This window comes from Durio zibethinus, chromosome 3 (assembly GCF_047325235.1).
Source record: "Durio zibethinus cultivar Kanyao isolate XHJ-2024 chromosome 3, ASM4732523v1, whole genome shotgun sequence".
NCBI lineage: Eukaryota > Viridiplantae > Streptophyta > Magnoliopsida > Malvales > Malvaceae > Durio > Durio zibethinus.
Genome location: NC_143164.1, coordinates 6,928,200 through 6,947,648, shown reverse-complemented (window position 1 = coordinate 6,947,648; position 19,449 = coordinate 6,928,200). Strand labels below are relative to the sequence as shown.

The following is a 19,449-nucleotide window of genomic DNA, read 5'->3' as shown; positions in this document are numbered from 1 at the left end:
ATAGGGATTAGATCAGTTGATAATAGGGAGAAGTTCACTTTTTGTTTTCCTTGTATTTTTTTTTTTTGGAAAACATCAAAATAAATTTTAAAGTGTATCAAATCCAGGGAATAAATTTTTAAAAAATTTTTAAATACAAAAAAGTAGACTCAAATTTGAGACTATGCATATAGGAAGTCATTAATTAAAACAAAGAAAAAGAAATTGTACCTTGTACAGATACGTATGTATTAATATCTTTCTACAGTTCAGTTCAGTGTGAACAAAGTACAATACCTTTTTTTTAAATTATTTTTGGTGCTTCCCATTGTCGGAGAAAATAATGCAGGGATACTAAATGGGCAAAATAACTAAACAATACGATTGAAGGTGGGTTGTGGGGATGGGAGTAGGCTGGTGGGGGATTTTTGGGGTGAAGTGCTCAACACCAACAACAGGGTACATTCACCAATTACACCACTATGCCCCCATCTCATGGGGAAAAAGCTGCTTCATTCCTTTTGCCTCGAAAATATTATGCCACTGACGATTGCGCATCTTTACCACTGCTTTTTTAACCGAAACAATACTCTTTACTCTGCAGAAAGTTTTAATTAGTTAAATGGACTTTTCCTTAGGACAAAAATTATTAGATACAAGCCCACTTGAATTTACTCATAGGCTTCTGACTAAAAAAAAGTCCAATGGCCCCACCGTGAATTAAAAAAAAAAAAAAAGATAAGAGAAAAAAATAAGAACGTAGAGCGCCAATGGCCTGAACCTGAAGTCGTTCAAACTTCGAAAACTTTCACTTGCTCACTTGCCTCTTCTTCTACCTTCTCTCAACACTTTTCTCTTTTCTCATGGACGACGACACAACGATGACCCTAAGCTCACCCGATTGAGTCTCTGTTCCCGCTCTTTCTGCCCTAAAAAATCTTATTTTTCTTCCTTTTCTACCAAAAGGAAAAGGAAATGCCTTTGAGATCCGGCCATGGACAGGGAGGCTAACCTTCCGCTCCCACCACCCGCAAATCTGGTCCGCCCGATTCCCAATCAGAACATCTCCTCCTCCTCCTCCTCCTCCTCTCCTCCTGGCTTCATCCGTGATGTCCAAGCAGCCTTCAAGCGTCATCGCTCTCTCGGTACACCTCGCCTCCCTTCTCTTTAAATTTAGTGTTCTTCAGCAAAAACCCAAATCTTTACTTGGTTACTAAATTTTACAGTTTGGGTTTTTCCATTTACCTTTTTTGGGTAATTTCTTTTTACCTATTTAGGGTTTATATTTATCTCAATTAAGCTATTTTAGTTCAGTTTATGCAATTAAAAGGTTAGGGTGCTAATGGGTTTTAGGGTCTACTCAATTTCCTTATATTGAATTTATTGGTTGATGTCAATTAATAGAATCATGATTTCTTGGATGAATTTTGTTAGCTAATGAGATGATGTTAGTGGTTCAAATGTAAATTTATGTTGCAACTTTTGAGGGGCTTCCAGGTACAATGCAGACGAATGGTATAATGCCTAGAAGAAAGGTGATTCCCCAGCGTGCTGCTTCTAGGAATGTGGGTGCCAATCTTGATACTAACAGGTCCCAGGATTGTTTTTCGTTGAGTCATGGTCAGTCAGTCAAGGACAAAATTATTGCTGGAGAGTCTCAAAAAGATGCATCCATCACTCCACCTTCAATCACGGGAACTATCACCAAAACCTTTGATGAAGATTTGAACCCATTTGATGTGGATCGAGATCAACCCAAGGAGGTTGTTGATAAAAAGGAGAATAATCCAATCCCTTTGCAGGATATAGAATCTCAACATGTTGATGGTCAGAGAAAGATTCAGTTTTTAACTGGACACAATGTCACTTCCCAGGGTAATATGTTTTACAATGTTCTTTAAATTGGTAGTTTATGTTCTTCTAGGTTCTACTTTACCACCTTACTTTGCGACTTTGTGATAAAAATAGTTGAAATACAGCTGGTTATTTGTAGTTCTTGAATTTGTCACTATGCTCTGCAATGTATTTCCTCTTCCCTTTTAATCTGCAGGGGCCAATGATGGGATGGCCACTGGATTGGAGAACTTATAATTTCATATGGGTTCACTTGCCTTGACAGAAAAGGAATGTGATGCAGTCAATCAGGTAGAGCCATCAACTGTTGTAAATAATGAGTCAAAGCACCGGCATTTTCAGAACATAGAATCTGAAGTCAGTTTGAAGTCTGATGGTGGGATATCTTCTTTGGCAAAAAGAACTACAGTGATTCAACATCAGACACATCAGTTAAGTAACTTTTTAGGGCAACCCCTCGCTCAATCTTCAGTTGTCGGGTCATCATGTGCTACCACAACATCTATCCATTCTCGTTCAGCTCCAATGCTTAACCTGACAACTTATTGCTCTCGTTCTCATCAAGAAGGAGGTTCAAACGTGACAAAAGAATCCCGGGGAGATTTTGATGTGAATCACCAACTTGTAAATCGAGGAGATATGTTGCAGCAACCATTTCCATCAACGAAGGAAATGAGCAGAATGCTAGTTGATCAGACAGCTCTTGCAGCTCAGGCTTCTACCTCTGGCAATAATGCCCAAGTGGAGGTTAATGAATCTGACTTGTCCAAAAAGCAAGAAGGAAGCATGGCAATCCAAAATGAACTTTTAAAGGATCCTTGCCCTCAGGATGACAAATCAATCAAAGGGCAGGATTTTGCAGGTGATGTGACTAATATACAATCTGTGGCTCCATTGTCGAAAGACTTGACTTCGAATGCAAAGTTAGAGCCTCCTAAAGCAGAGAAGGGGAAGGTTACCAGTATTAAAGGAGCAACGGCATCTCGTAAACGGAATTACGATCCTGACTTGTTTTTCAAAGTGAATGGAAAGCTGTATCAAAGGCTTGGAAAGATAGGTAGTGGAGGAAGCAGTGAGGTGCACAAAGTCATTTCATCAGATTGTACAATATATGCGCTTAAGAAAATCAAGCTCAAAGGTCGTGACTATGCTACTGCATATGGGTTTTGCCAGGAAATAGAATATTTAAACAGGTTGAAGGGAAAGAACAACATTATCCAGTTGATAGACTATGAGGTAGCTCCTGCCACCCATAGTCACGTGTTAATTTCGGACACACTAAAAAGGTTTTCTTTTTTATTATTTGAATTTGTTCACCAACAACACAAATCGACGAGCAATCATTTAATAGATTTGCTATTAAATAGACACTCATATTGGTCAACGTTGTCATGCTAAACCAAAATGCTTTTATTAGAGGCCTTTAACTCTGTGCACAATGAAGGTGTACTGATATTGTTGGACCATGCGAGCAGTTGATCTGCAGACTAATTTCATGGCCATTTGTTGTTCATATGCTGTGGAACTTAACTATGTCTTTTCTGCACACTGCAGTTATGACTACTTGGAAAATTTTAAGGTCATTGGAGTTTTTAGCTTGTTATAGTCACAAAGGTGGGGCCTGGGAGGAGGTCTATCACCACTGAGATAATTTTATAGCTCATTTCAAATGCTGAAATTTCATGATGATGCAAAGATATGTACATATAATATCACTTTCAGCGTAATAAAAACTCCTTCTAGTACCCTTGCATGTACAAATAGATCTTATTTGGCAAGAATGTTTATCATTTTATTATGATAAATGACTTGAACTTTGATGTTATATCTTGTCAGCCTCCTTGTTGATATGCTTTGGCCTGAAGGAATATTTAATAGTCTTTCTTGATATTAGGTGACAGATAAGAATCTGCTCCGAGAAGTCATGAATGGCTGCATGTCAAATAAAGATGGCAGAGTCAAGGATGATGGTTATCTATACATGGTACTTGAATATGGAGAAATTGATTTGGCTCACATGCTATCCCAGAAATGGAAGGAAATGGATAGCACCAATCAGACCATAGATGGGAACTGGCTTCGGTTTTACTGGCAGGTTCTAAAGCTATCCCTTACCTTGAGTCCCTGTTGCTGTTTGCTAAGGATATTGATTACTTTTTCAAATTATATGCTTTAATCTTCTAAGAGCATTTGATATCATTTTTTAAAGTTAATTTGAAACTTGATTGTTGTAATTGTTCATGCTGGGCTTCTGTAGTGGCAGTCCACCTAAATAAACATTTCCTTCTTGAGGCTAACAATTATATATATATATTTTGGAGGAAACTATCCTCGTCTTGTTTTCTATTTAGCTTTCGCTTCAATTTGTTTAGCTATTTCTTCCACTTATCTTTGGGCATAAAGTATTCTATCTTTTTAGTTCTACCCAATTATCTTTGATCTTTTTTCTACAAACATATACACAAAGACACACGTGCATTAAGATGATGTTTCTCAAGAACTCCAGAAAGCTGAAGTTGGATGAAATGAGGATTTTGAAAAACAACTTTTAGCTTTGATATGAGCTTTTGCGGGCTAAAGTTTAGAATCTTTAAATTGGAATTTCTAAAATGAGTTGGAATGAGAAGTTGATAGAAAAAATAAAAAAAGCCTTTAAATGTGCGAAGATATATTTAGTTGTTTCAAATAATTAGCACATTTCACAGATCTATTTCAACAGCTCTAGTTGGCCCTAACAGGTTTTAAGGGCTACCAGTGGAGTTATTTTCATGCATTCATTAGTGTTCGGAATCATACTGCTTATAATTAATATAACCAATTTCATCATGAGAAAAAGCTATTAAATGCTGAAAAGAAAGAAATGAAAAGGAAAATAAAAATTAGATGTAGGGCAACATAGTGTTTGAGGCCGCTGCATAGCATGGTCCAGGGAGGGTGCATGAGACCCCTACATTTACGCACCTTATTCTTGCTTTCAGTTGTTGCTGTTTGCAAGTCACAGTCAAAACCTACCATTGAACCAAGGGTCATTCTAAGAAATTTGTTGACTTTTTTTCCCAATTATTATTTCACTATATTCAGAAAAATGAAATCAGAGTATTTTTGCTTTATATATTTATGTTGTTAGCAGCATGTACCTCAAGATTCTTGTGTGACTTCTGTTTCTGCCACTAGGGAAAATTATATGCTTTTTGTATCTTCTTTTTGTAAGTTGTTTTGACACTTTTTATCAGAAAGCAGGGATAGTTGATATTACCTTGTTTAAAATTGTGTTCCATTTATGCAGTCTTAGGGTCATTTCATATATTAATATTATGCAATAAAGCAGAATATTTACTTTAGTTTGTTGAAGCAATTTGCAGCAAATACTTCAAGCTGTCAACACTATACATGAGGAACGCATCGTGCACTCCGACTTAAAGCCAGCTAATTTCCTTCTTGTAAAAGGCTCTCTAAAACTTATTGATTTTGGTATTGCCAAAGCCATAATGAGCGATACAACCAACATCCAAAGGGATGCACAGGTGTTCATTACTCATTGTTCTCTGAAACCTTTGATTCAAAGTACTATTCCCTTTTATCAATCAAAATTTTAATTTTGCATTTGTCATGCAAATTTACCATTCTTATTGGTTAGAACTTTGATTATTTTATGCAAGATGATGATGAATTCATTTTTAATTACATTTATTATCACATAGATACTGCTATTTATATATGCTCTATAGCAACATGTTGTGTGATATCTCAATTTATCTGAAGTGGTTGATCACTAGGTCAATTAAAGTGCTTGATGTTTTGGGTCTGTCATGTTAATGCTTTATAGCAACATCTCTTGTACCTAACATGATTTATAGCAATTAATCACCCAATCAGTCGGAGAACTCCTAAAGCTTTTGTATACTACCATTGCAGGTGGGTACTCTGAGTTACATGTCGCCTGAGGCATTCATGTGCAATGAGAGTGATCCGAACGGAAATACTATAAAATGTGGCCGACCTTCAGATATTTGGTCCCTTGGGTGCATACTTTACCAAATGGTTTATGGAAGGACCCCTTTTGCTGAGTACAAGACTTTCTGGTCCAAGTTCAAAGTTATAACAGATCCAAACCATGAGATAACATATGAACCAGTTTCTAACCCGTGGCTTCTTGATATCATGAAGAAATGTCTTGCATGGGACCGCAATGAGAGGTGGAGGATTCCTCAGCTACTTAAACACCCTTTTCTTGTTCCCCCAGTTCCTCCCCAACCATCTTTGTCTCAAGACCAAAGCTGTCCGATGCTTGAACTTATAACTAGAGCATGTTCCAACAATCAAGACGCTTTGATGTTAATCTCTCAGCTGACTCAACTACTTAGAGACCCAATGTCACAGACATCCCGAGAACAACAATGCAAGATGCTTTCTCAAGTGTCAAAGCTTTGCTGTCAGCTCCAGGAACATCTAAGCAAGTCAGAGTGAGAGTTGGTAAATGATGGGGGAAGTATACTTGCCACAGCATTCTCAACTGTTGCGACTGTGGGGAGGTTTCTTTTGGCCTACGATGAGAGGAAATATGCTAAATCGAGCTCATTTTCAATCCCTTTGTAAGAACATGTAAAAATTAACATTGTGGTATTATATTCTTGGATATATGAAACATTACCCTTCAGTGAGTTCATGAATACATGTGCCCATCAATCTTCCTGTTTTTGGATTGATGTTGGCAGTCCAATAGTCTCAATTCACCTGTTCGCTGAGGTACAAAACATATTTTGTACGATGTCATTTTCAGTTTAATTATGTAAAGTTCAATCCAATAAACTGCAAAATAGAAGAAAACAAGCAAAAATGACCTTAAGGACTAATATTTGTTCAAATAATTACTACCAGCAGCTTCTTCAGCATGCTGTCTTGGGCTAAGTGAGGAACAACTCAAAAAAAAAAAAAACTCCAGCTACTGAAGTAATTTTTCAGTAATTTTATCTGTATATAAACTATTGCCATCTGATGTATCGTTCAAATGTGTGGTCCAAAAGTAAGTAAATGGTCCATAAATTCCGGCCCTGCCTTACAAAACGGGCCCAACATTGAATGGAAAACTAGAGGACAAATTCTTGCTCTGCCTTGTAATTTGCAAAAGGGGCCAATAGTGAATGCAAAAGCAGATGAAGAATTCTATCCCTCCTTTTTCTTTTTCTTTTTTTTTTTTTAAACTTGAGAGTGTCTGATTTGAAATTTGGTCGCTAAAATTAAAAATCTAACAATTTACTGAAAGATTACATGACTTTCTTTTCGCCAATGTCAATCCATGCTTAACATGTGGGCTTAATGCAAAAACTGATTAAGAATTCTATCTCTCGCTCTCTTTTTACTTTGAATTCGAGGTTGTTAAATCTGAATTATGGTTACTAGAATTAAGGATGCAGTGCTCTATCAGCAGAGCACATGACTTGTCCTCCCTCTCTCCCATGTTCAGTATGCATGTCAATGCATGCTTAACATGTGGGGGCTCTACCATCAAACACATTTTTAACTTAACCTTTTAATTATACATTTTAAATATTATTTCTTCTGATTATCAAGTTAAAAGTTGAAAAAGAATATGCTTTGTTTTGCTGCATCATGTGAGTATTAGATTCCCATGTTTCTATCTTATTTGAATATAACACTTGCAAGGCAGGCGGTAGTAGTTTCCATACACTTTCACATATCAATTTCATTTCATGATTCTAGTAGTTCACCAAGTCTTCAAGCTGGTTATGATTTTGTCAGTAATTATAATTATTGCCTTTCATGTGGCCACAGTATTGATTTCTTCAAAGGACTGAGTCAGTAGAAAACTTGAATGAAGAACATTCCATGCATCTTCGACTGGAGGCAACCTGTCATGCTGTAATACATGCGCAACTCAGGGTACTCTCCCAATTTTTTTTTTTTTGTTTATAACTCATGTCATATGTTACGTCCCTTGACCGTTCTTTCTGTTTCAGTTCACATTAACTTTTCAACAAAGCATTCAATCACCAAACTCAAAAAAATCATCAACATTTAATTGCTCAATTTTTTTAAAAAAATTGAATGAGATCTTGGTCAAACTTTCATAAGTCTTTCTTGTATTATTTAGGTTCAATTTGAATAATGGACAATGACTAATGTGCAAATCTCATCCAATTTTGAATCCAAAAACACCCAATTAGTCAATCGTTTGTTAGAAATTTGGTCTCTTCTTTGTTGCCATCTTGTAGATGAGAATGAATGCTTCTATCATTTGCTCTATCTCTAGGATCACTCGAAGACATGATTATTTTTAAGTGGGTTAATGTCTGTCCTATGGTCTTAGGTTAATTGTCCCATCTTTGCCTTTAAGTTTGCTTAAGCCCCCGTCCCCCCTTTTCTCCCTTCGCCCCAAACCCAGCCTGGACATGGGTTTCTTGGATCAAAACAAAAATGTCTTACCTATTCAACTTGATGTTATTGGAATTGCCCGCAGGCCATAACCACCAGGCCACTTTAAGGGGTCCATGCAGCAGAAATTGTATCTCCATTACAGTATCAGTAATGGAATTATATTCAGGCTTAGTCATCCTCAAAAGGCTGCAAAAAGCTTGTGTCATATGTTCTATTTCCATTCACGAGACCTTTAGGACGTTCCAATTTCTTTCCCAAGTTTAGGGTCCCCGCAAATTGTACCAAAAAAAAAAAACAACAACAACAACATCATCTGCTCTTAAGCTTTGCAGCTTTTGTCTGTCTCCAGCTCGTCTTTCATTAGGTCAAATTGATCAAATTATGAATCCAATTTTTGTGCTTGATCAAAATCAAATTTTAGTTTTTTACAATAATTGAACAAATCTAAATCCCTCTATTTTACAGAACTTGAAATTTCAATTCAAATTCTAACAAAATTAATAATCAAACTGTTTAGTTGCTGACATGGATTATTTTTGCCATTGGACTGTTGATGTGGAAATGTTATGTCCAAAATTGCTACCTTAGCCCGTATTTATTCAATGCTTTCTCAATACAGTATGAAAAACATAGATTAAATTCCGATTTTGGTCAGATTACAAGAAATAATCTCATAATTTGACGAATGAAATGAGGCGTAAGTAACCCAACATTGAAATATATTAGGATTAGGCTTATTATGTGGCATGAAATGAACTTATCATGTAACGACAACAAAATTTGTGTGCCTTGCTTTTTACAACTAGTTTGCTGCTCACCACAGTCAAACATTGTTTAGTGATTGTCAGTTCACAGTTGGCTGCTGTTGTAAAACTGTGGAAAGTGAAAAAAAACAAAACAAATGCCGTCCAGCCAAAATCATGTGAGTAAATTCATGATGGTGACAAATGGTGTTTTTTTCTGCTCAAAATGACAACTTCCCTCATGTATTTCATTTTCAACTTTTTTCTTCTATTCCAAAAGGGTGGATGATAATGAAATGAGTTGTAACTTTCATGGGTTTTCTAAATTTACTTTATTATTATTTTTTTTACTTTATCTGGTGATATATTGGTCTTCTGCAACATTTTGTAAAAGAACAGCTGTAAAATTGAAGACAGAACATGATCCACATTTAATAATTATACGCTGTGGGGTTTTTGTCTGTGGAAATTCAAAAAATTTCACCAAAAAGTGGTTCCTAATATTTTATTTCTCTAACATGGGTGTACATCTCTCCAAACTCCAAATCAAATTGTAGATAAAATAAGATTTTGAGTTAGATAAAGCTACCTCGATGCCCTTTATAGCCTGCTAATGTCTAAATTCAAGGTTTGAGATTTTTTTTTTATATGAGATCTTTTAGTATCTAAACATTATTTTAAATCTCGATTAATTTAAATTTAAATTAAATCAAATTTCATAAAAAAAAAACTCTTTTAAATCTATTTTTTTTATTTATAACATTTAAAATCAATACCTTATTTAAAAAGAATCGAACTCTTTATTATTCGGATCATCGGATGTTAATTTTTTTTATTATTTTCATTAATATCCTTTGGTTTGCAATTTGAATTTATAGAGACGAAACTTTTAGCATATATTTTCATTTTATAAAGGAAATCATAATTTAAAATAAAAAAATTATAAATATTGTAACTTAAATTTTAAATTTTATAAATATTATTTTTTTAAAATAATTATATAAATAAATTTAATTAAACGACAAATTTAATTTATAACATACACTTGATATTTATATATAGAGCATTCTTAAATCTTGAACACCGTTAAAATACTGATGTCCGGCAATCCCTAATAAAGATTCACCATTCCTATATCTCTAATCAATGTTCTGGGTAAAAGGTAAAGTTGGGATGGGGTCAAGAAATTAATTACTATCATAATAAAAATGTAATGATTGTTCTGAAATGTACTGAAAAGAATAAACACCCAATGGAAAAAAAAAAATGAGTGGAGAAGGAGAAAGTAATAGAACTTGAGCCTCAGAAAAAAAAAATGTAAAAAACCAGTGGATCTATTCTCTGCGGTTGAAGAAAGGAACGAGACCAGTCAACATTCTTTAGGCAATCACATGGTGAGCTCCCATGGTGGACCCAAAGATAAGCTTGAGAGAATCGAATATGGTTGAAATAATTGGGCTCACATCAAACTAAAAAAGATGCTGCAATTTTGCAGTACAGTAGAAATCAAGCTGCTCCGTTCACGTTTACAGTAGAAGTAACAGTAACACCAATATGCCATTCACATTGTCGATTAAAGTTTGATCTAACGATTATTACCCTTTCGATGAAAAGTTGATGATCAAGATTGTAATTTTGTCGAGGGAATTCATCCATATCTAGATAGATATATGATTATTCACATTCGCAAGTACCAAGTTCTTTATGACCCAAGCTAGTGACATACTGACATTTAGTAATTAGAACGATCAACACCTTTTGTTTTATTCCTTTATCACCAAAAAGTAAAAGAGATTATTGGACTTGTAATTGGATGATTCTCTCCATGATATTTGCTCACTTCTAAAGTTGTTTGTGCACATTTAATCTGTGAATACGACAAACCAAAGTGAATATAAAGAATACAAATCTACAAGATAAAATCATTGAAGTGCTTCGTAAAAGTCGTATTCAAGCATCATTGTCGATATGATTATTGAGATTATCTTTGATGTAATTGTCAAGATTTAACGCATACAAGTTAGATGGGTTGAAAGCAAAGTAAAATAGAAAATGGGAAAGAGCCGACAAGGAGAGAAATGAACGATATCCCAGTTACAACTTGGCTTGGACAACAAACGTATTTGCTCAAGGAGGGGTAAGGGAAATAAAGGTTCCATTTGAATTTATTTTGATTATTTTGATTAATATATAAAACTATAAATTTTTTTAAATTGATTGGATTCTAATCAAATTTTATTATTTTTAATTTTTTATATTATTTTAATATAATTTTAAATATATTTAAATATAAAAAAATTAATAAAAAAATATAATTCAATTCATATATTTTAAAATTTTTTCTTTTTATTTAATCTAATAAAAATATTTAATATTTAAATTTAAATCCAACCCAAAAAAAAAAAATCAATTTAGACGGAACCAAACACTGTGTTCAAAGAGTAATTTTCGAATTTTCCAAATTATTTCTCACTTAAGTGTGAGTGAAAGTGCAATCATGGCAAGTTGGTCGCTTTTCAACTTGGCAATGATTAAAAACAGAAAAAGAACAAGACACAACTATCCGTATGAATTTGCGTGCGATCGGACCGCCCGCATGCAAAGATTTTCTTTTTCTTTCTTCTTACAACGAAGGGTTATAATTAGAGGAATAATTGGCAGTTAATTGGAGGTTTTGGATGGTCAAAAGATAATGGCGTCGGCAATACCTCAAATATGTAATCAAATATTAAAAATAATGAGTGCTGATTTCATTTTATTATTATAATCTTTTTTGAAAGATCATAATAGTTACCCCATATCCCCATTATTGTACCTTTTATTGTTATAAAATATTGGATCCAAACTATATATAGGAAGGGACAAAATCTTCAATCGTCTAAAATAATATGTAAGACTTTGACTGTTAGTCTCACCCTATAAGATAATACTTTGTCCAAAGAAAATACCTTCACAAACGAATCTTTGATATATATATATATATATATATATATATATATATATATATGCCTAAATTTTATGTATTGGATAAACAATTAACAAAATTCACCCTAATTTTTTTTTATTTATATTCTTTCTTGTTTGGGTCTTAATTAAGATATTGACAAAACCCTAATTAAAAAAACAAACTAGTGTAGTGTGTAGCATTCATGCTTCCACCACAAATCATGGTGAACTTGTCATCTCATCATGATGTGCCAATTTTTTTTTAAAAATTTTTGCATAGCTTTTATTAAACTAAGATTACATATAAACTAAGATTACATAGTAACTAATTAATCAAACTTTATTTCATCCCTAAGCTTTTAATTTAGTGATTAAAAGCGCTTGAAATGGTATCAATTGTTTGATTTTAAATTAAATTATTTGTATTAAGATTTTACTCTCCTAATATAACAAAAAAAACTTTATTTCAATAGTAAGAAGGAAATTATAAAACTTTTATATTCGAATTTAATAAAAAAAAAAAGATTACCTAACTGGCAACTTATAAGATAAAGGAAAATTTTATAATAATTAAAATTATAAATATGTTTGTTATTATGATATATATTATAGTAGTTAAACTTATATTAAAATTATTAACGAACTGTTAATTTTATGGTATTGAAATCGATTCTTTAAATTAAAAATTTTGAATTCAAAGGTTAATTATAATAAAAAATTGATTAAAAGAAGGAAATTATAAAACTTTTGTATTCAATTTTAATAAAAAAAGATTACTTAAGTGGCAACTTATAAGATAAAGGAAAATTTTATAATAATTAAAATTATAAATATGTTTGTTATTATGATATATATATTATAGTAGTTAAACTTATATTGAAATTATTGACGAACTGTTAATTTTATGATAATGAAATCGATTTTTTAAATTAAAAATTTTGAATTCAAAGGTTAATTATAATAAAAAAATTGATTAAAATTATAATATTTTGCATCATCGTAATTAAGAAAATATCATTTTAAATTATAAAAGAAATAAAAAAAATTTAACTTTGCATAGAAGAAAATTGATATTATTTAACATTTTAAGGGAAGAGGGAGGGGGCACTTTCCTCGTGCAGCCTAGCATGGAAGGGGGAAGTCCTGAATGATTGTCTGATGGTGAGGAAAAAAGTAGTATCTGACCAGCGGTTGGTGATGAAAGAAATTGGCCATTTGATCATAGTGAAGTTCGTACACAGTACGCCATGATCACCCTACGCGTGGCGACAAAACAGACCAGCAGACGCTGGAATCAGAAATCAGAAGCTAAAAAATTTTCTTCTACAATTCACGAGGACGGTTTATATTCGTCGAAACCAGACACAGACACCGTCATGATTCTGTGAATGCCGTCCACGTGTTATCCAAGTAAGCGTCTGCTTTACTTTTTGACTGTCGTCCAGTCAAACCCAAACTTACGTTGGCATAAAAAATTCAACAAAAAACGCAGTTAATCCGTGATTCTCTGTGTTCCGGTACACGTTAACACTCAGTGCCGACCGTTAACTTCACAGCGAGTGATAGCAACCGCTCAACACGTGTCGTGGAAAATGACACTAATAAAAACAAAAAAAGAAAGTAAAAATACGCGTATTTCAAAAATAATATTCCACTTGGCTTTGATTAAAAAATTTATGTTAAAATAAAATTAAAAGAGGAGATTCCTTATTCTTTCTTGCAATTGCGTAACCTTTAGTGATTTGTATTTTATTCTTTATATGATAATGAAACTTCAAGATTGTTTATTATTCTACTTTTAATGACCTAATTTTGATTAAATATTAGGGAATAGGGATGACGATATATTATTCCCAATGCCTAAAAAAATATTTGAACTTAGTAACATATTGTATCATTCTATGTATTAATATTAATTAATTAATGTATACTTATGACGAATTATGTTATTTTTGTCAAATTAGGTTTTGTTTGGTAAGTGTTTTTTATTTTTACTTTTGTGAACTTAAAAAAATATAAATAATAAATGAAAAAAAACTAAAAATGTTTATGAATTTGCATTTAAAGATTTAGTTGTATATTTATATACTCGAATATTTGATCTAATAGAAATTTTATATTTTTTATATTAAAAAAATTGGATTCATATTTTCGTTTTTAATATAAAACTATCATATAAATAAATTTTAAATATTTTTAGTGAACACTCAAGCATCTTAAACGTATATTTCTGACTAAAGGGGAAAAAAGACAAATATAACATAACCTTTTCTTAAATTTTTCGAAAGGGGTAAGTGGGATACACATGCATGATTTCATTACAATCGACTTTTTAAAATATATCATATATCCCATGATAATTTTGTTAAATTAAAAAAATTTAAACATTTGATTTATTGTTATATAAAAATACTATTTGTTCTAGCACTTTTATTTTATATATTATGTGATAATAATTTATTGATTAATTATAATATAATATTTTATTTGTGAATTAATTAATTAATTTTTTTAATTTAATTTATCTAATGATTACATGTCATAAAAAGATAAAAATGATGGGACAATAAAATTTTTGAACATTTACCTTGAATTTCAATGTTTACTAAGCTTATTATTACTTTAATTATTTATGATAATTTAAAATACGATTCGATAATATGATATAAAAATTATACGAATTAATTACACAATGGTGATACAGTTTAAAATTTTATTAAAAATTATAAATAAGTTAAATAAAATAAAAAAATATGAATTATAATTCGTAATTTTCATCTTAAATATAATACGAATACATAAATTATCAATAATTTACATGATATAAATATACAAATTTCTTATAATTGCAAGCAAGGTTGTCAAGAGGAAAAAAATTATACACTAAGTTTTTAAGATACTTTATAAATATATAGAAGATTTGGCCAATAACAACTTCGTCGTTCTTATCTTTTTGAAGTTATTTTTTGTGTATCGTGAACATTCACATCATCATATTATATGTGTAAATATTTTTTGGAATCTTATAACTTTTTATTTATAAAGAATATTACGACTTATATTTAAATTTTAAAAAATAGTGATTATCAATTTCTTACTAATGCTCGATCATATGGACAACTGGTTAGGAAAAATTGTTTGGGCAAAAGTAAAGGTTTTGTTTTATTGATACTTTTTTTATTTTTTATTTTGTTGGCTTTTTATTTAATATTTGAAAAAAATAAAATATTAATTTTTTAATTGTATTCATAATCAAATATTATATTTATATAATAACTAAATAATTAAGTATCATATCACCAAATGATTAATTAATAAATTATAATTAATTAAACAATTAAATTTGCATATAATAAAATTTGAATATAATATTTCAAAATTTAAAAAAAAAATTTTATTATAAAATCAAGGTTTCATTGGAAAAAAAATATTAACTTAAATAAATAAAATTGAGAGAAAATCTCATAAAAGCAAAATGAAAAAAACTGAAAGAAGCAAAGAGTACGGGGGCAAGTGGTTGGACTCGAATCAAAACAAAATAAAATTTAGGACCCTTTCAGGGCATCCTATTCCTACAACTTCAGCAGATGAAGGCCCTCCCCCGTACAGTCCTACAGGTGAAAGCAGAGACGAACATGCTCTACATTTCCCCCTTTTCCGTAAACAAGTTGATAAAATTTGCCATATGTAATGAAACCAAAGCTTTGGAGTGCCGTTAAAGCATTGCAATTAAACAGGGATACGATCACGCGCTCTTTTCTCTCTGTTCACATTTATTTGGATTTTTCAAGTTTTGATTTTTTTTTAATACAACAATTCGATTTTTCATGGCATTTTGGTAGTTTACCCTCCCCGAAAGTTCCGCTCTTTTGCCTTCTATTCTCTATTGCCACGTAAGCCACTATTTTGGTGGGGGCAATTTTTTATAAATATATATATATATATTTAACGGCCATTGATTATTTCAATATATTAAAGTTTATTTTTTTGATAAAAAAATTTTAAATTCAAATCTGGTTTACAAATAATATATTCAAAATAATTTTAACAAATAATATATCTATTTTTGAATTTATCTTACTAAAAACAAATATTTTTTCATTAGATATTAAGTATAATTAGGTACATTTGTATAAATGGTGAAATTAAAAAAAAATAAGATTAATTATTATAACAATAGTTGAATATTATCGTTATAAGATTAGATACATTTGCATCAACAACATTAGATTAAATTTCATATATAATAAAATTTATAATGTATATTTGATATATATAAAATAATAAATATTTAAACATTACTAAAATTATTTTTATGTATGAAATATTATTTTGTAAATAAATATTTTTAAAAAATATATATATTGTTAAATTATGTGGTTCCTAACTATTTATTATCTTAATGCTAATTTTCTCTACACAATAAGAGTGTAGATCAACACTTAAATATTTATATATAATATATAAAATATCAAAATTCCAAAAGAGTTTCAAGTGAGGGCAATCAAATATTTGGCGGAGATAAATCAAAATTTTTAAACTTTTTTTTAATTATGTGCGTCACAAACAGTAATCAAATAATAAGTTTTTTTTAATACTGAATATATATGTATTTCTGCTCAAATAATCAGTTTTGAATCTTTGTTTTCCCAAAAAAAGGTATATGGCCGGTGATGACGTGCCATTTGGGTGGGTGAAGTAGTCTCAATTATTTCAGCAATCGTTGGCCTACACAAATGAAGAGGCAATTTGCTGCATTCCAGCAAAGATACTGACATAGATGGGAAAAACACAACTCAAAAGTTTAAAAGTGTAATCCACCTGTCTTTAGAAAACCTTCAAAATTCAAACCTCAAAAATATATATAATAATTTAAAATATAATACAGTGATAAGATATGAATACGATATAAAATTAAAATATAAAAATAATATAATTTAAAATTTTAATAATTATTATATATAAATTTAATAAAATAAAAAAATATATTTTATATTTTTATTTCGATACAAATTATGATACATAATTTTTTTATAAAGTATAATATAAATATATAAATTTTAATATTTCATATAATACGAATATTAAAATTATCAGATTTACCTCAAAATTCCTTTTTTCCTCGTAGTTATCATAGTTTCAAAAGATTTAATTTGGTATTTGATGCTTTTCTTTGTTTCAACTTCCTTAATTTCCTTGTGTTATTTACTTGTACAATTAGAAATGCAAAACAATCCCCAGTTAGTTTCAACATACTTGTCCATATTCTCTCCAAAAGAAATGCAAAAAGAGATTAAAAGAGAGAATATCAATCAACTCCAAACCTTTTTCAGCTATTGTTTCTTTTAAATCATAAAGAATTTCGTTTGATAAACACAATGCCAGCTATGGACATGGAAGGGGATTTTTTGGCCACTTAATTGAAACAATTAAGATATGGAATAAAGATTTATGACAAGCAGCTGATTTAATGGCACGAAGGATCAAATTATATATATTATTATATTACAATATATAGACACATGATAAAGTTTGTTACATTGATATTTATATGGATACTTATGACATGTAAGATTTTTTTTTAAAGAGTATCATTTCTTTTAATTACAAATTAGATAATTTTGAATTTATTTAAATATCAAAATTATTCAAATTATAAGTATAAATCGAATTAATCAATATTTTTTTTTAAATTAAAAATTTGACATATGAATTTTATCCAAATAATTTTAATTTTTTCCCAGATAATCTTATTTTATAAATTATTTAATTGTGAAAATATTTCATCATGTTTTAAAACTATAAAAATTAAGTTTATCTAAATCTTTTAAAAATTCACTATATTTTTTATCTTAATTTTTATTAAACAAAAATTATCTTTTCAAAAATTGATGTAAAATATTGAAAATTCAAATAATCCTTTCTTGTTAAATCTTTAAATAGCAGGACTTATATATATTAACTCTAACTATCAATTTTATATTTAAGAAACATGCAAAAATTTTGATTTAATTTTTATCACTTATTATATTCTTTTAATTTTTTAAAATATCAATTTAAAAATTATCTATTCAATCCTAAATATTATCCAATAATTATTCTACAAATTAAATGTTATAAATGTAATATAGTACAAATTTTTTTAATTATTTGGTTTCTAGCTTTGTGAAATTCTATTGCTATTCCAATTTATTTTTTCGGTTTAATTGCATATATCTTTTTCCAAAGTATATTTTATTACTATTACAAGTTTGTTCTTATGAGAATTAATATTTCAGTTTATTTTTGTTTTTTTTTCATGCATCTCCTTATATTTTTCATATTTTGTATAATAATTTAAATAAGATTACAAAAATGAAAGTATATCTATACCTTTTTTATTATTTAATTTCTCATTCAATAATATATATTTTTATTCTTTTAATAAAGACATGCAATTTATTTTTATTTAATATAAATTTTAGGTCTGTAAATACTATTGCAAATAAAGATGGTGCAAAGTGAAAACATATCATTTTCGTCTTGCTTTTTTAAAAAAATTATTTTTATGACAAGTTACTCATATATAAAATTTTGTATATGTTATAAATTTTGAAATTTTGAATATAATTTTAAAAAGAATACTAATTTATATGTGTATGTATATGAAATAAGTAAAATTATTCCATACATTGCACGGGTAACAATAGAAGTTTATGATTTTTTTTTACAAAAAGTTGTAGTTTGAAAATATAAAATATATTATAGGTATTGAGATTTAAAATTTAAATTTACTAAATGCTATATCTTAAAGATAATTATATGAACTAACTGAATTAAATTTAGATTAAAAAATTTACAATCTTTAAATTAAGGTTTGGCTTAGAACTATCTCTTATCTATACATTCCATATGCTTGGTGCTTTTGATATTTATTTTAAATAATTGTTAACAAAAAAGGCATTATCATAACTCATTTATTTGTTATTTACTTTTGTTGGTTAGTTTCCAATTTTTTTTCTCCGTCTTCCTATATTTTTTTCTTTTGTTTGGACAAAACAAGCAAAATTTTTGGCTCCAAAATGTCAAATCATTCATGTCATGTGTCTATTTTTTTACATTATTATGGTGTGCTTGATATATAAAATTATGATAAAATAAGATGATATTATAAATAAAATTAAAATAAATAATATTATCTTATCTTATATTTGTTACATACAATAATTATGTTAGAATTATTTTATTTATTAATTAAAATTATCTTTTCTTAAAATTTATATAATTTAAATTATTTATGTAATTTTTAAGAGTATAATAAAACATAAAAATTCAATTTCATGAATTTAAAATAATTTTTTCTACTTTAGAATGATTAAATCATCTTTTGTCAAGATCATGATGAATCCTCATTGTAATCATTTCATTTTTTTAGATACAAATTAAACATAATATATGATGATTAACATTTTACTCTTTCCATCATCTTATACACTAAATATGGCCTATACTTTACACTACTTAACTATTATTTTTTACACCATTCTACCAC

The 19,449-nt window shown here is 29.6% G+C and overlaps 1 protein-coding gene across 2 annotated transcripts; it reads left to right on the top strand.

The window, feature by feature from the left end:
• The first annotated feature begins 732 nt into the window (after positions 1–732).
• LOC111297597 (serine/threonine-protein kinase MPS1-like) lies at positions 733–6,550 on the top strand. 2 transcript variants are annotated; one of them, XM_022892286.2, is made up of 6 exons: positions 733–1,124; positions 1,477–1,854; positions 2,099–3,069; positions 3,728–3,928; positions 5,196–5,357; positions 5,749–6,550. In XM_022892286.2, exons 1-6 carry the CDS (start codon positions 974–976, stop codon positions 6,298–6,300), a joined length of 2,415 nt encoding a protein of 804 aa, XP_022748021.2. In that variant the 5' UTR covers positions 733–973; the 3' UTR covers positions 6,301–6,550. The 2 variants fall into 2 exon arrangements, with proteins under 2 accessions (XP_022748021.2, XP_089614453.1); XM_089758327.1 differs by having other exon boundaries at positions 5,196–5,397.
• The last annotated feature ends 12,899 nt before the right edge of the window (positions 6,551–19,449 follow it).

What these genes read in the sequence shown, in the direction of transcription:
- LOC111297597 (XM_022892286.2), top strand. Translation starts at nt 974, where the DNA reads ATGGACAGGGAGGCTAACCTTCCGCTCCCACCACCCGCAAATCTGGTC. An exon ending in ACACAATGTCACTTCCCAGG is followed by an intron (nt 1,855 to 2,098) that starts GTAATATGTTTT and finishes TTGCCTTGACAG; the next exon opens with AAAAGGAATGTGATGCAGTC. An exon ending in TCCAGTTGATAGACTATGAG is followed by an intron (nt 3,070 to 3,727) that starts GTAGCTCCTGCC and finishes TCTTGATATTAG; the next exon opens with GTGACAGATAAGAATCTGCT.